Consider the following 17,715-nt stretch of genomic DNA (forward strand, 5'->3'; position numbering starts at 1 on the left):
TTCCTGCCCACTGATATGCCACTTTATAATGACTCCCCTCTGTGTAGAGAGAGGTGACTCATTCTTTGACACTTAAAGTTGATACATACACAACTTGCACTGAGTCATTCTCTGGCTATGATTGCACAATGCACACAATTACTGTACAGAGTTTATGTATATTTTTCTTTTGTATTTATTTGACATGGATAAAACAACACGTTCTTCCTTAGACTTTAATTTCAACTGTAGTCACGTTAATACGTATCTACCGCATGCCTTGTGTATACTGTATGCCTGTTTTGTGTTGTATTACCTACCTGTGACTGTAACACAAGGTCTATCTATCTAATTAGATCATTAATATTAATTTAGAAATAATATTGTTTTATGATTACACGGTGACAGATACCAGCGTATGAGCTATAATCAAATAAAATATCATAAAAAAAATAAAAATGAAAATTAATGGGGTGAAAAAAAAAACTGTGGTCACATGACCGGAACAAAACAAACGCGTACTTCCTGCTGCTGCCTGCACGTTGTCGTGTTTTCCTCAGTGATCCAGCGACAAAACCTCAGCTGAGACAGATTAAAAAACACACAGACATGGCGAAAACCAAGCAGTCTGCGAGGAGAAAGAAGTTTGACTACAACCAGGACCGGAAGAAGCTGAAGAAGAAGTTCATCAAGAAGAGCAACCCGAGGATAGAGAAGTATGTTAGCCTGTTAGCTCCTGTCAGCTAACTGTGGACATGCTCACTCCACGTGACAAGGCGTTAATACTCGGATACTGAAGTACCACAGGCTAAAAAAAATACTCCATGCAAGTCAGAGTACTCTTTCTAAATGTTACTAATCGAGACAATGATTGACGGATTATATAGACAGTTGTTAATTGCAGCCCAGATCACTACGGTGACCTCTGTGACAGTAAACTGAATATCTTTGTGGACAAACAGACATTTGATGACACTTTCACACAACAACTGATCAATTAATTGAGAAAGTGATTGACAGATTAATTGATAAATGAAAATAATTGTTAATTACAGCTCCGACCACTAAGGAATACACTGATATACCAATACACAGTGTATGTAGTACTTACATCATGTCCCATCAGCATCTTAAATGTGGTGAAATAAGAAATGCGATATTTCCTTCTGAGTTATAGTGAGGTAGAAGTGGTGTAAAGTGTCCTAAAACGTAGATACTCCAAGTACAAATGTTTCCAGATTTACTTTCTACCACTGCTTTTATAAACACGGGTTACTGTTAAGGTTTTACAGTGTAATTCTGTTTCTTTGCTCTGATTAAAAAACTACAGAAAACCCTTTATTTAGTTATCAAAACAAAACTAAATTTTTCAGTTCTGTTGTGAAATTACTTGATGTTTGCCGATATATCTTTGTATTTACAACCCGGTCTTTTTTTCTCAGTGAACAAATTCGAAATGCGTGGGACAACAGGAAGTCCTCAGCCCGTAATCTGCAGGAGATGGGTCTGGCTTTCGATCCGAATCGATCTCTGCCAATAAAGAAACCAAGTGTAAGTGAACGCGGAAGTTTCCTCTAGTTCATTAAACCTGAAGAGTTTTATATATCCACAATTTGTATGTTCAGATTGACCATATCACCTGAAATCACTGTTAATTGTCACATTTACCTCAATGACACGTATTGAAGCAATGTTTTATTAAATTACACATGTGCACTGTGAGCTTTCATGAATAATGGGCAGAAAATCCTAATTAATGAACATTATTACATGTTTAGTAGGTAAGAAAACTTTGAGGTTTTTTGTCTTTTGCTTAAACAGGAACTCTCCAGACTAAAAATAATCAAGCTATATTCAGATTTAAATAACACTTTCAAAGCTTCTGTTATCTTTGTTCTTATTTCCGGGATGATTTAGTGAAGAAATTGACAATACTTTTGCGTGTCTGAAACAAATCACAAAGAAAACTCATCTACATCTCGATCTGAATACACGACCAGCATGGCGTCGTCTTCTCTTCTTCGTCTGCAGGGTTAATTACATCCCTCAAAGCTTTTATGGAGCCATGTTGACCTCATTTTCTCTGTAGGCAGTCAGTATGAAGGAATTCATTTATCAAACACATTAATGTGGCTGAGATTAGATTCATTAAAGAGTCATAAAGGCGGTTTCTGTACATTTTGGATGAGCTCTGAACACGTCTGATATTAACTCTGTGCCGTCGCACCTTTTTGTCCATTTTTTCCTGCCATAATTCTCTAAAATCTGAAGTTCAACTACACTTTCATAAATGAAACTCTTTATAGGGAAGTCGTTTTTTTTAATAATGTGATTGTACATTAATGAACCTGTTCAGAGGACTCTGACTCTGAAACTGGTAAAAGAATCTTTATCACATTCAGCTGCTGAATAAATGATACATATTAGAAACACTGGCTAATGTAAGATTATTTATGCATGGGGAAATTGATGTGCAGCAGTTGGTGCAAATATAAAATACTAACGGGTGCAAAAGTAGTTTGAAAATAGCAAACAGATATAGATTTAGATTGTATAGTAATTTAATTAAAGAAGTCTGTGATGTGATTGTCACCATAGACTGTTTACTGTTTGTTACTTTTCGGCCTCCATCATTTGAGTTGGAGTTATGCATTTTGGCCGCAGGGGTGTTCGCCAAAAAAAATGCAGCAACCTGTAGTGGAGAAGTTGAAAAGATTAGAAAAATGCAGCTTAACGTCACGGTACGGCAGCCAATCAGATGCTCGGATTGGTCAAACCTCCACAGTCAGCCTGAAATGTCTCTGAGGCAGAGACTGTCCAGGTGGATTCTTGGTGGACTAAACTCTGATAATCTACCTGTGTATTTATTTCAAGTACCCAGCTTCTAAATCTGAGTCTTGCTCACAATTCATGCTGCAAAATGGCGACACTCAGGAGTTTTGTTTGGTTCATGTCCGATGGTTTGAGAGAGACAACGAGCACTGGTTGAGAGACATAAAGTTTTTTCTTGATTGTTTCAAAGCGGTTAACCCCACACAACGCCAAACAATCTTACAGCGATTCACCTTAGCGCCTGATTCTGTCTGAATGCGGCCTTATTGGAGATTGTCATGTAGTAACTGATGTTTGATATTTATATCCTCCTATGTAAGGTATAAGTCTGAAGGAGGTCTGTGAGATAGTCAGGGGATAGGTTTCGGTCAATAATAGGATTTTGAAGTTGATGCATGGTGACACGGGAAGTCAGTGGAGTTAAATCAGTAGAGGAGTGACTAAGATGATAACGCAACAAGATTCAATACACTCAGTCAAGTAGCTGAATTAGTGTGTCTCTCTTCAGCTGATGGATTATTGTTTTCAGTTGTGATAATAAGAGCATGCAAATGTAAATCCAACAGGTCAGGATTTTAAAACCTGTTCACGTCCTGTAGTTTCTGTTTGTGTCAGAAGGGGGTGACAGAGACCTGATTATGACGATTAACCACACGAACAAAACACCTTAAAACAAACTTCAGTTGATGAAGTGTTCATTGAGTGAGTGTATTAATATATAATTTGATGCTTTATGATATTTCTGTGTTGTCTTCACTGACTCATTCACAGGATTCCTCTGGGCAGCAGCCTGAGACACAGTTTAATTTTGTTAATATGACAGCGAACAACTCATAAATGATGAATTTTTTTTTGCCTCCTCTGGGCAGCAGCAGCAGCACGCACACTTCGGCTCCAGTGTTATCCTGAAATTGCCTCGCTCTTGGAAAACCCCACATTTCATACCTGTCGTGTCACATTAGAGAAGATGATGGATGATCTGTTGCGAAGAAACATGTTTATGCTCCTCCGTCCTGATCGATTAACGGAGAATCCAAACACGCTGTCTCATGACCTCCATTGTTCTTCATATTGTGTTTGTGTTCACACTTGTAGCTCCTCGGCAGAGAAAGGCCGACGAAAGCGCCCGTCGGCATCGTGACCAAGCCCTACGTTCTCAACCGTAAGTCATTTCTTATGAAAACCTCATCATGTTAAGTCTTTACTTCTTTCATTCTCCAGCTCTTCTTCATTTGTTTTGCACCGGAGGTCTGACAATCAGAGCTAGACCCCAAGCACAAAAGATGGTACAAGCACTTTAATCGAGCAATGACTTAACACAGATGGAAAACAACCCGGCGTCAAACTTATTGCTGCTTCAGGTGATCTTAGCAGGCCCCAAAACACAGCAGGTTTAAATACTATTTGTAAGGATAACTCAACAACAATCCTTTTATTTTCTCCCACAATAAGGTACAATATGCCCCATTTACGTTATAAAGTAAGTATTTCCAGAAGATACTCACGGTTTAAGTGGTAAATGCAGTGCTTCTTGTGGATGAGGTTGACTTTTGTTGTAGTAAAAGCAGAGCCATTAACCTCTAAGGGTTTATTTTAAACCAAATCAGAATTATGATTAGCTGCAAGGTAAAATTGCTGCTTTTGTCAGTGGATTCTGGTCTGCTCCAGTGTGACATCTAGCATTAAGTATATGATTTTGTATTTATAAACTTTAATGAACGTATTTTCCTTCCTCTGTTGCTCCCAATGAGCAGTCTCTTTGGAATAATGAGGCAGTTGTTTTTTTCACACAGGCTTAAAGGACGAGAAAATTCCATTAAATAATCAATACCACCAATTTGTAAATAAAAGTAGAGATTCACTTTTACGTTCTTCACTAGAAGCTTCAGCGCTGAATGCCTCTCAACAGTGGTAGTTCTGTCTGAGATTTGCAGATATTTTTTTCAGTCCTACCCTTTATTTTGATGCCCTTGTATTGTCACGAAGCAAGATAAAAAAAAAAAAAAACATAAATCTTTCTGCCTCTCAGATGTGTTTTACATCCTGATTTTGTGTTTGTGTGGATTCAAACAGAACTGGAGGACGAGGCCAGCCGTCCAGAGAAAGACTCCAAGTCGTTATCCTCCGACCTGATTGAGTACGCTCAGTACATGATCCGAGAACACAGCGACAACTACAAGGTGAGAGCAAGAACCGAAGCCTGAATGTGTTCCGGACAATGTTGCCACAATAAGAAAGACTGGGAGGTTAAATGACCAGTTTTTATGTTTAGTCAATTTTAAAGAGTTACTTTTACCTTCCACGCATCCATTGGGTTCTACTGATTTCACTACAACTTCTGACATAATCTACCCCATGACCAAGACATATACTGAGCCTACATTTATCCACCACAGATTTCTCCCTTGTCACACTTTATACCACATTACTTTGACTTTCTAAAGGTTTTCTCAACTTTTCACTCCAATAAATCTGTCACTCGGTAAAACAAGAGATTTCTTGTTTTTCTCTTTGTTTAACTGCTAACATGCTTAAACTCTGTGAGACAAGAATAGAGTCTGCACAGGGTGTTTTTATTTTGAAAATTGACTAGATTCCTATACTGTTTCTGACATCCGCCATGCTTGATCTGTTCTCTGCTGGTTGATGTAGCATCCAATCAAAAATATACCACCTGCATATTCTCTGCAAAGTGGAAAGCCGCTTGTGGTTTATTCACAATCATAATCTAGAACAAGAGTGATCAGGCCTGTTAGAATTTGGGGGTTAAGCGCTACTGTGCTGAATCAAGTGCAAGAGTTCCAGATCTGGGTTCACCATTGAGACACGACCTTTCTGAATTTGAATTTCATAAGTTCAGATTCTTGGCAGTTCCCAGTTCTGGTTTAAGGTCCAGTGTTTAAATGCTTACCTCATAGTAGCTTCATGTTTATTATATAGGCATGAAAGCAGCATTGATCTTTTTTATCCAACTCCCTGCAATGAAAAGGAATCAGCATTTGCCCATGTTATATTATTATTTTAAAACTCAGCTCGGGGATTGATCAAACCAACAATCACATATGTGGACTAACAGCTGATTGTGAGTCCAGATTTGATATTCACTGGCTGGACTTCATCTGTATGTTTATGGGAACTGTTTGGAAAAGTTTCCCCTGATGGTGCATTCAAGGACGCTCTGACGTCTGAGATATGAGGGCTGTCTGCCAAGGTCTGAGACGTTTTCTTTGTACCATCCTGGACGTGCTTAGTCGCTGCGGAGGAATCCTTTATTTGTCAGATTAATATTTTTATCTTCAGCGCAGCCGATGATAACGGCGTCCTTCCTCTGCTTTGGTTTTAGAAAAACTTTGAGCGAAGCTGCACAGCTGAAGGACAGATTCTGCTTCCATGATTTTCTTTTTCTCAGTGTCAGTTTTTTTCATGACTTTAGATCGAAGGGGAACATCACAGGCTGAGCTGAGCACTTAGTGCGAGTTTTTATTGCTCAAAGCGGCGAGTGGCAGAAGTTGAAATCACTCGAGCTTTTATCCGTAAAGTTCCTCATTCAAATGGTTGCTTTAAATGGAACTGAATCATCACTGGGAGCACTGCCAAGTCAGAACCAGTCAATAACAGAGGATGTTGTGTGAGTTTTCTGCAATAAAGCATCTTTCAATAAAAAATATTCCATCCCTGACAAGCTGAGTCAGTCACCTGCATGTGACTGCAGCAATGAATTATACCGCCCGAAAATGTATTTTTATGTGTTTCTTGATCGACACATCATCAAACTCAAAGTAGAGACAACGTGCACGAACCCTCCATGTTCTAAAACTGGATAGATTTATGGTTTTTACTGTAGTTCAGAACTTAAAATGGACCTGTGCTGCCAGTAAGATGACTTCAAATGTACGATTTGTCTTTTTAGCCACAACCTGATTTTAAAGAAGATGGCTTTACATCTAGCCCAGAATACCCCTAAAACTACTGGCCAGAGTACAGCTCTGCTATTAGATTAGCCTTGCAGCAAATGTTAACAGACTGCCAGGAGCCAAACTTGGCAAGAAAACCACCTTGGTTTGGGCCACTGTTGGCTTTGGATGCTGTGCTCAGCCCCAGTTAGGCCATGAGGGGCAGGGGCTGTCTGTTTTTACAGGAAATAAGCAAATAACATGCATTCCGTTTCATGGTCACCTAAAGTTGTGATTAAATTTATTTAAATAACTTTTAACTGTTCTGTTTGTCTCAGTTTGCGGTCCAAAACAGACCACTATTTCTTTTTATACCAAACGTTAACTGTCTTGTTCTTTATTGTCCCTGCAGGCGATGGCCAGGGATGAGAAGAACTATTACCAGGACACACCGAAACAGATCAAGAGGAAAATCAACGAGTACAAACGCTGCCACCCGGAGCACTATAATGCCTTCATCAACTCGTTAGCTGTTCCGCAGCCGATGGCCCAGTAGATTGGCAAACCATCTTCCGGACTTAATGAGATGGACCTCATTCACAGGTCAGACTGTGACAGAAGCAAGACATTGGCAGACCCAGGATCAGAATAAGATGATCCAGTTGGAGGACAAGCACCAACTTGTGTTTCTTGTTGAGGACCTTTACAGATGTTTTTGGACATTTCTCCTGTTATGATCCTCTCTGTCAAGACTTCCTGTTTTTATTTTTACTTCTCGATCTCAACTGTATGTTCTGAACGTCAAACATAATTAACTGAGATGTATTTTTAAACATATGTATGATATAAACACCCTTAAGCTCATTTAGCACATGTGTTTTTCTTCCTCCAGGATGAAAAACATCCTTAGATTTCCTGATCACCGTATAGTCACGCTAGACTGACGTGCTAAATCTTCAGTTAAACCATCAACTGTTGATGATGATGTTTCTCAGCTATTTTAAAACTGCGTGGAAAATTTTTACAACACAGTTGTTAACCAATTGACTCAGTTTGTGCCGATGAAAACAGTCGGGTTAGAATAAGAAGTTTAGGTCACACTTAACAGAAGTGAAGATGAACAGGATGATGGGATAGAAAGTTAACCTTGAACATGACGTGGTGACGAACACAAACGAAAGCTTTGAATCGACAGTTGAGTGCTCTAGAAAATAAATTATCGTCTTTATTTTCTGACATTTGCAAGAAATGCTGGCACAGGATTCTCTGTGAGTCTGCCTTCAGGCAGGGGAAAGCAAATGAAGGTTTAACAGGATCAGTCTGGTGTTTTTTTTAAGATATCTCATGAATCCCATGAAAAGAACAAAACCAACAGTGTTAGTGTGTGTCTGAATACTTTCTCATGAATGTGATTCAATTCTAAGTTGATGTAAATCTTTAAAAAACATTCACAAGTATGTAGTTTACTTCTTTAAAAAGTTTAGTTATTTCTTTAAATGGCTGCTTGCTGTAGATTTAATCAAACATTGCTCTAACCAGAGGAAATTGTCCAGTTGTCGTGGACTGTTTTCAGCATTAATTTAGTTGTTTTGAACCTTTTTGGACTATTTGCGCCCCCTCAGCAGAGCTCAACAAATGAGTGATATTTGTTTTGTTAGTCGTTGTAAGAGGCCTGAAGAGGTAAAATCATTGAGCAATCAACAAAAGGAAAGGCAAAGATTAGAGGAAAGTATGAAAGCTAAATCTTCGAAAAGCTCTTTCAGCTCAAGATTTATTTTACAATACCTACTCATTGCTCATTGATGTGTTTTTACTGTTTTCTGGCTAACACTGGAGGCACAGAGGAATAAACTATCAGGCTTGGATAGAAACATACTGTAAAACTCATATTGCTGAAGAAGTGCTCAACATCCAATCTAAAGAAACCTGCTTGAGTTATAAAGTATAAAGCCACTTGTTGAAATGAAATTTAAAACTAAAAAACATTTGAAAGCATCAGTTTTAACTGACCTCTACGTAGCAGGAAACCACCACCATGCACTGTCAGATTCATTTGTTGAATGCCTTGAACTTGAAAAATAAGTTTTAATATCATAAAAGGTGTAGTTGGATTAAGCTTAACCTCTCAAACTACGGTAGGACACCATCGTCCTCAGCCGATATTATTTTCCTTACTTATGAGAGGATGTAGCAAAGAAAACCAAAAAACCTACGGCATCCATTGGTACCAATCATTCAAAGTGGTCTCTTGACCTCTGACCGTAAGATGTCTAAATGAAAATGGATGCCCCCAAACAGTGTTGTAATGGCATAAATTCAGTCTGATTGGAAAAGAGACAAAAATAGGTCTATGGTATGCAGGGGTGGAGTAGAACAGTTAATTCAGCCAAGCCTTGGTGTGAATTTGCAGCAACACAAATGCATCATTATCTGAAAAGCTGTGGTTGCATTGATGACTCCGGGGGATAAAACAGTGTGAAGTAAACAACAGAGGCGAATTTGGCAGGTAGATATAAACCTAGATCATGCTGAGAGAAGCATCCAATTTAAATGTGAGCAATAAAGCTGGTGGAAGCAGCTTCAAGAGAAAGAAAAGGCACTGCATAAAGTTTCTCAGTGTCTATTATTATGCTGCACAGTTTGTCTATAAATACGCCAATGCGGTCGCCTATAGAACATGTATGACTTATGAGTCACATCACATCCACATGACTGTGACTCATGTAAACTGTACCTTAGTACCCGGCTGAGTTTGTTCATGGCTTCATTAAAAAACAAAGTGGATACTGGGAGATGTAGCTTGTCTAACCTTTTATATACTGTATATAGTTCTTCCAGCAGGTTCTGGGTCTACCCCGGGATCTCCTACCAGTTGGGCGTAGCCGGATCTTGGCCATAGGTCAGTGTTTGAACATAGATGGTCTGGAACCCCATAACAGTTTGGTAAAACGTCCACAATACTGCAGAAGCTGCACCAATCTGCAAGTATATCACATTACATTATTTTAAGCTTTATAGTAATAATATGGTAATATTATTAAACACTACGCACAGTTTGGGCTAATGGCAACTTCATTCATTTTAGTATTTGCTCATGAACTAAATATTTTGATGAATGGTGCTGTTTACATGCCTTTAAGTGTATCCTGTAGTTTATATTCATTGTTACTCACATTGGGTTGAATGCATTTCCTTCCTCATAAAACGCTTCATTGTTTGCACATTGCTGCATATCTAAGCGGTCAAACATTTCATAGTAAGCCTTTCACTAACCAGATTTTGCCCTACCCATGGCCTTATTTTTGATCCTTTGATTGCTTATTAGTTGTAGAAAACACAGCTATCTGGCTTTTGTCTGTCACGGCAGACTGACCGTGTCATTCCATGATTCCAAAACCCTAATAGGCTGAAAAATGTCCCATTGGACCAAAAGTCCCATTCTTCCAAAAATGCACAATATGGTATCGCCAACTTACGTAGAAACATAACTGACTTAACTATTGTATTTATTTCAACCCAAACCACAGTCTTTTCTGAAACCTAACCAAATTGCAATTGTTTCAAACCATTCATAACAAAGTTCACCTGACTATTGTTACCATGTAAGATGAAGGTCACCTGACTTCGTCCTTTCCTGCACATTCAAATCCACAAAGATACCAAGGGAAAAAAGGGAGTGTATTTTCAGAAAACAACTGGCCTTTGGAGCCATGGGCTTTTGTTTTTCTGGAATACTGGACTGTCAGATAAATGGGCTTTTAGTCCAATGGGACATTTTTCGGACTATTGGGGTTTTGGAATAATGGGCCGTCGAAACAATGGGCAGTTTAATGACTGAAGGCAAAAGTGTCTGAATGTAACAAATGTCCAGCAGTGGAAAAGTACTTATTTAAACTTGCTGAGTTTAAATTTGAGTTTGAGTCTGTTTCAGTCCGAGTTATTTCACATCAAAGAAGGCATTTTTCTCTTTCAGCCAACAGCCATGCTGTTGCGTAAAAAGCTGATAGGAACCAAGTTACCCAAAGATAGGGCAGTGAAACTTTGAATCCACCTGGAAATCGTGTTTCTCTCCACCCGATTACAGAGACCAGGTTTCTGGTTTACATGCCATTCAAGAAATCATCTGATAAACAGTAGACAAACCTACAAGTTACATTGTAAAGTCAACACACAAGTTATTTTCCCTCCCTGCTTGAGTCATGTGGACCTGGGGGACATTATCTTTATTGTCTTTTGTTGTTTCAGATTCATCTGTTGCACAAGTTAACAGCAAAACAATAGTTTGACCTACATCTACCACTGACCTTTGTTATCCTCGTCAATCATTTACTGCCTCGTTCCACTGAATAACTGCAGGTTCTTGCAGAGTCACGTGTTTGACCATCGAGTAAAAACATCCATGGCACCTTCAGGAGGGGAGGACACGTAATCATTGCAGCAGCAGACTAGAGGTTATGGTATAGGTTAGGTATGAATACTCAGTGTTGTAGCCAGCAGCTAGTTGTTTTCTGGAAGACTGTGTTCAAGACTAAAACTAATGACCACACACCTGTCAGCCTCACCTGTACATGTGGTTAATGCTTCATAATAAAGCATCATAATACATGTTAGCATATTAACATGCAAACTGTACACTTGCTGACTGAAATTAAATGATGACATCCTAAGATTTACAAGCTACATAATGACATGTGGAGGATAACTAATTATATTCTTATATTACTTAAGTAAGTACAAATTTAAGGTACTTGTACTTGACTTTTCATTACATTTCAAAAGACATGATTGTACTTTTTGCTTACTTTTTGGAGGCATAATGCATCAGTGCTAACAAGATATATGAAAATGAAAATACTTTTACTTTACTTAAATGCAGGACCTTAAAAAATATTAAGTACAACAGACATGCTACCGTTAACGTTACCATGTCACTGTTACGTTTTAAACATAGTCTACTAACAAAGTCTCATCCAGAACTTGACCAAAGTCTGACCTGCCAACCTGAATTTAAAATGACGTAAAATGTCCACCATAGCTTTGTTCTGTCCTGTGGTGCCAGGACAAACTGTAAATTACTGGTGCTAATGATCTAAGAACAGCAAAATGTCATTTATGACCCTTAAACCATCATAATGTAAGATTAATTGAGTGTGCGTGCAAGGCGCACACTATATGTTATCCACCGCGCTTATTATTATTATTATTATTAACTGGATAGTAGTATTAAAGATTGCATGTCACTCGAAAGTGTATTTTTCAAGTATTTAAACAAAATCACCACTAATAGACTAATAATTTTAAATATTATAGTTACTTTATACTTTGATTTTCTTTTTGTTACATATACTACTTTATAGACACCCATGTTACATGTATACATCTTGGTGAAAAAAATAGAACGTTTCTGTGCTTTAAATATAGTTGTAAATGTATGAAGTTCATGAAAGTTGAAAAAATGAATTCAGTAGTGATTTAAAATGTACATGTATGCAGAGTTTCACCAGTTTGTCCACAGTGGGCGATCTCTGTAACTGCTCAATGTCACAATCAGAAAGGATTATTTTCCCGTGAAGTCTGGACTCTAACACTACAGGGCAGGGTTAAAGGGGGGGGGGGGGAACATTGTGTAAAGTGCAGGTTTTCCCCAGAGAGAAGATGCCTTAAAAGGTTAGGAGATGGTTGACACCTCCTGTACAGCTACCTTTTTGAAATGAGACATCCACATACATGCTCAGCACAGACTGGAAGCAAGACTTATATAAAGGAACAAATGGATTTCCCAGAAGCTGCTTTAAGCAGGTTCATTGTTGTGTGAGCTCCCATTGCTGGAGTAGGAGTAGAGTTAAGGCATCTTTTGATATGAATGGCCTTAAGTATTTTAAGCAAAATGAGTGGGTAGGGTATTACTTCTGATGTTGTTCATGTTCTGTCCCTGTGAAATTGATTCTGAGAGAATAAAAAACAACAACAACAGGCACAGCTCATCTAGCTATGTTGTTTTACTACAGTGTATCAATAGCCGCAGAGACTTGGGCGAAGACGTCATCCACTGGCAGCTCGGAGTCAACCTGGGCAGAGCAAGATGGCACCACATGTGAGAATCTTACACATACAGTTTTATGCATGATTTTTGATTTTTTACCATAGCACCAGTCATACACACCTTCCTGACAATGCCTTGGCTCTCATAAAAGGAAATGACTGGCTCGGTTGCTTTGTAATACAGGTCCAGGCGCTTCTTGATGGTCTCCTCGTTGTCATCAGAACGGCCGCTGGTCTCGCCACGCTTCAAAAGCCTCTTGACCATGGTCTCTCCTTTTGCATCGACGTACAGCAACAGGCAGGGTTTGCCAATCTGGAACCAAAGACAGTTTAATGGATTAACGTTTTTTTTTCATTGGGATGGGATGAATTATAGACCAGCATCTCATGCCCTCTCTCCTACCTTCTTCTCAAACTCCTTGCCCTGCTTCACCTCACGGGGGTAGCCATCAATAAGGAAGCCCTTGGACACATCAGCCTTGGCGATCATGGCGTCCTTAATCATGTCTAAGACTGTGTCCTGAAAGCAGACCCAAGACATTATGATCAGCCTTCACAATGATGTGACACCTCTGTTATAGAAAATACACTGTTGTAGAAAATACACTTAGTTGCCAGTTTATTATACTGACAGGTGTTCCTGTTATTGTGTCCTCACCATTAATATCAATAAGGGCAGGCTAAATAACAGGAATACCTCTTGGTATAATGAAATTTATTTCAACAGCACCACAAGCTACAGCCTCCAAAATGACAATAAAGCTGAACCAACACCTCTTTAAGACTGACAAAAAATAATAATAATAATTAAAAAATGATTATAACCTTCATAAAGGTAGGATTTATTGCAGGGCTGTTAACTACACTGCATTAATTTTAACTACAGTGTAGGTGTACGTAATAAACTGCCATCTATATTTGTATATATTGTAATAACTTACATATTTCCATTTTGTCTGTTCTGTCCACACACTTTGATGCACAACAAAACGATTGCACAAGCATATAAAGATGAGTATAAAGTGATCCTTTCTTACTCTATTATATGTTGTTGTTTTTTTATTATTAAATTACACTTAAGGGGTCCAGTCTCTTACCAGGGGGACAAGCTCTCCCTTCTGCATGCTGGCCTGGAGCTGCTTTCCCCTCTCAGAGCCAGAAGACACCTCTGCACGGAGCAGATCCCCAGATGACAGGTGGGTGTAGCCATACTTTGCAACTATCTTCTCACACTGGGTGCCCTTTCCAGAGCCAGGCCCACCTGAAAAGAAAAGACAAAAAAGCATTATAGCATGATCAGGGATAGCTGTTAGTGTTTTGATGTTTTGTATGGTGCGAAATGAATGTACTCACCCACAACAAAGATGATCTTGGCATCTTTAAGTTTGTCTGAAATGAGCAAAACAAGTTATGAGTCCATAAGTAAGTAAATAAATCAGTTAAATCTACTAATAGAAGATTTTGGCAACAAACCATCTTGACAGTCGACTGTGGAAGCAGTTTTACACATGTTTCCCATGTTTTAGTTGCAGGGCAAAGTGCTAGCCTGATCTACTATAGTCTGTTTTCACTGTGCTTGCTTTAGTGGAGGTTTGTGCTATTACTCAAACAGTGTTGGCATGGCAACTGTTGTCACCTAATAATGTTATGTGAACAAGAAACCACAGGAAAATGTATCTACGGGAAAAAGGTAACATAATAATAATAATAATAATAATAATAATAATAATAATATAATAGTAATATATATATCTAACAAATGAGGAAACATTTTGACTTGTTCATAACTATAATGTATAATAATGCAGACTACAAACTATATTAAATGATAATTACATTATTGTGAAGTGGTTTGTTGTTATTTAAATATTATATCATAACAATCTATTTTTGTATATAAATCAAGTACTGTAAGTAGAATATAATTTTACTCCACTTGTACTCCGTGTTACTTAAATGATTACAATCCTCTAGTAGTTGACACAACTTGGATTTAGAGGCATATGTGTGTGTGTGTACTATAGTACACACACACACACACACACACACACACACACACACACACACACACACACACACACACACACACACACACACACACACACACACACACACACACACACACATTGTTATATATATATGTGTGTGTGTATATGTATATATGTGTGTGTGTGTGTGTGTGTATATGTGTGTGTGTGTGTGTGTATGTGTATGTATGTACACGTTAGTGCTCTTTATTCAGAAAACCCTCATGTCACATCTACATTTCAGGATCTGGTTATTATAGACACAGATTAAATGTTAAATATAAATATTTCAATGTGGCGTCTATGTATATATGTCTATGGAGGTAGGTCCACAAGGCATGATGGACAGAAGGAGGCAGAGGAAGGGGAGGGGAAGCACTGACAGAAGGAACGACTCATTAGTTCAGTTCTTTCTTTTAAACTTGAATTTATTTTATGCTTCACTTCCTATTCAAGCACAGAAAGATATAAGGAACTGGAACTAGTATGTCAAGGCATTTAGGTGTTATAATCATTAGAAATGACAAAACTGGAACATAACAAGTATATCGAAAAGCGAAACAGAAACTGCATTAATTATCTCTCTGTCTTTAGAAATTATTTACAGACGCAATGACTCAACCAACCGGTTTGGTCAGTCCATTGTGCTCCAAAGATTAGATCTTAGGAAATACAGTCTAGTGATTGCGCTGTTCCCAGTAGATCTAGGACAAATTTTCCAATGAACTCAATGTGATAATATTTCTGTGCTTTAGAGGTTGTTACTGTTAGTCATGTAATTCCCATAAGCTTAAAAAGAGGAATTGTTACATTGAAAAAGTCACCCTATTAATTTTTTAAGCCAAATAAATAAACATAGAGGCCAAAGAAACATCTGAAACATTTTATTAAAAGCATGAGGGGACATATTCATGTCCTCAAATGGAACATAAATACAAAATATATTTATATGTACAAATTATGGCAGAGACAAATAGAAGCGTACCAGGTACTTTCTAAAAATGTTAATTCACAAAAAAAAAAAAAAAAAAAAAAAAAAAAAAAAAAAAAAAAAACAGAAAACAAAAATATTAACTTTAGCTCCCAATGTGTTGTTTTATCAAAGATAGATTAACCAAACAGAACCACTACGAACATGATCCATGATCCCGGTTCAGAATATCTCTTAAGGTTCATAAGCTTTGAGGTACAAAATGAGGTATGCAGTACGTCTGAATAAAAAGAAAGCCCATATGTAAGGTCAAATAGTTTTTTGCACAGTACCATTATACAGATTTTCTGTACAGCAAAAAGGTTTCATATTTTGGAACTTTCACTGCAACAAATGGGATAGAAATGGGATCTACCCGATTTTGATGACACGAGAGGATTGGCAAAAATCTCCACATTTATGTCAGAAGCTGGCAAAACTTTGTCGATTTGTCCTCCTTCATATTTGCGGTTACAAATATTCAAGGGTAGGGAACAGACTACACTGTATTTTTTTTTTTTTTACAGAGGTAATACAAGGTTTTGACCACAGGCAGGCAGCACAACCTATCAGCTTCTATTTCTCTGTTATAAAAACAATAATAATGGCAGTAAGCAGTAGTCTGTTATCAGATGTTGAGAACATTATGGGCGGCAGATAGCATTATTTTAAAAAGCTAAGCAGAAACATTGACTGGACGTTGAATTATCACACAACTCTAATATTCAATCTATAAAATAAGCAGCTATTTCATATCATTTTCCCAGTAACCAAGGTTACTGCATACTGTGTGAAGAGATGCATTTTTTTTTATAAACGCATGAATGCACATAAATTACATTTATGTGGAAAAAAATCAGATTTCACTCAGTTATGGCATGAATCATATTATTTTGTCTCGTGTGGTTATCAGTCAGTGGAAAGTTTAAACTGACCAAAGCAGTTTATTTAACACTGGATGGACCTCTCTAATACTGTTACTGCAAAATACAAATAACACCAGTTTTCCATGAGCAGTAGGAACCACAAAAATCAAATAATAAAAGCAGCATTGATCAGAACTTGACTTAAAGAATGTTGGCGTTATACATAATGATTTGTGTCTTTATAAAACTGGTTCAGACTTCAGTGCAAATCTGTCATTTCTCTGCTGTTTTCATCATTAAAACTTTGTGATTTCCCAGACTCGTGCTTCAGGTCTCCATGTTAATTGTCCATATTACATCATGTGCTTCTACGGCACACGTCTGACACCAGGAAATACAATCTTGAGTCTGAAAAAAATGCTGATTAAGGCATTAGTATATATTTCATGTTTGTTGTTTAAAACGTTATCCCAAACTTTCTCGTCCTCCCACCGCTGAACTTAAATTCTGCTTGTTCCCCTGTTATATTTACACACATTTAAAACATAATACATCAAGCAACATTTGACAGGGCACCACCTATTGCACATGGAATTTGTCTTGTTATTACAAATCTTGTTAGTTCACCCTTCAGTGCTGTCTTTAAATGTTGGCTCATGCTTCTTTCACTTCTTCCCATTTTTATTTTCTTTGACATGAAGTTGCGCAGCATTTCTTTTTCTTTTTTTAACAAAGTCCTAGCTGGAAAAACCACCAGGTGGCTCCGGCTCAGGGGACTGAGGGCTGTTCTGGTCGTCTGAGGGCAGCTGGACACGCTGCTCGTCCATCCGCTTGGCCTGCACCCTCTGGATTAGACCGAAGGAGTCTTCATCAGGCACTGTGGGGGCATGGGGGCCTGCTTCTGGTGGAGAGCACCGCTGATCATCAATCCTAGAGGACTACAGTCAGAAAGATTCATCCATTTAGAGTGGCACACATGACATGACACCCCTGATCCATGCTTGACATCTAGTATTGTTTTTATTGTGGCATGAAGGTCTAATTTCTCCAAAATAAACTCAGGTCTGATGAGTGATATTAACATGTACCCCTTTAAATGTCAACAG

The 17,715-nt window shown here is 38.1% G+C and overlaps 2 protein-coding genes across 2 annotated transcripts; one reads left to right on the top strand and one right to left on the bottom strand.

Annotated features, from left to right (window-relative positions):
• The first annotated feature begins 469 nt into the window (after positions 1-469).
• On the top strand, positions 470-7,571 carry nop16 (NOP16 nucleolar protein homolog (yeast)). The gene is made up of 5 exons (XM_010730829.3): positions 470-695; positions 1,422-1,530; positions 3,907-3,973; positions 4,885-4,991; positions 7,117-7,571. Exons 1-5 carry the CDS (start codon positions 589-591, stop codon positions 7,258-7,260), a joined length of 534 nt encoding a protein of 177 aa, XP_010729131.2. The 5' UTR covers positions 470-588; the 3' UTR covers positions 7,261-7,571.
• Positions 7,572-12,685: 5,114 nt separating this feature from the next.
• LOC109139470 (adenylate kinase isoenzyme 1) lies at positions 12,686-14,353 on the bottom strand. Its single transcript, XM_019263254.2, has 6 exons — positions 14,220-14,353; positions 14,100-14,135; positions 13,844-14,007; positions 13,150-13,266; positions 12,868-13,059; positions 12,686-12,772 (listed from the first exon to the last, which is right to left on the bottom strand). The coding sequence occupies exons 1-6, from the start codon at positions 14,263-14,265 to the stop codon at positions 12,707-12,709; spliced, it is 621 nt and encodes a 206-aa protein (XP_019118799.2). The 5' UTR covers positions 14,266-14,353; the 3' UTR covers positions 12,686-12,706.
• Between the last annotated feature and the right edge of the window lie 3,362 nt (positions 14,354-17,715).

The sequence above is a fragment of the Larimichthys crocea genome, chromosome XXII (assembly GCF_000972845.2).
Source record: "Larimichthys crocea isolate SSNF chromosome XXII, L_crocea_2.0, whole genome shotgun sequence".
Lineage (NCBI taxonomy): Eukaryota > Metazoa > Chordata > Actinopteri > Sciaenidae > Larimichthys > Larimichthys crocea.

Coding starts and splice junctions, on each gene's coding strand:
- nop16 (XM_010730829.3), top strand. CDS start 589: ATGGCGAAAACCAAGCAGTCTGCGAGGAGAAAGAAGTTTGACTACAAC. Junction 696..1,421: donor AGCAACCCGAGGATAGAGAA/GTATGTTAGCCT, acceptor TTTTTTTCTCAG/TGAACAAATTCGAAATGCGT. Junction 1,531..3,906: donor TGCCAATAAAGAAACCAAGT/GTAAGTGAACGC, acceptor TCACACTTGTAG/CTCCTCGGCAGAGAAAGGCC.
- LOC109139470 (XM_019263254.2), bottom strand. CDS start 14,265: ATGGGAAACATGTGTAAAACTGCTTCCACAGTCGACTGTCAAGATG. Junction 14,136..14,219: donor CACAGTCGACTGTCAAGATG/GTTTGTTGCCAA, acceptor TGCTCATTTCAG/ACAAACTTAAAGATGCCAAG. Junction 12,773..12,867: donor GCCAAGGCATTGTCAGGAAG/GTGTGTATGACT, acceptor TGCTCTGCCCAG/GTTGACTCCGAGCTGCCAGT.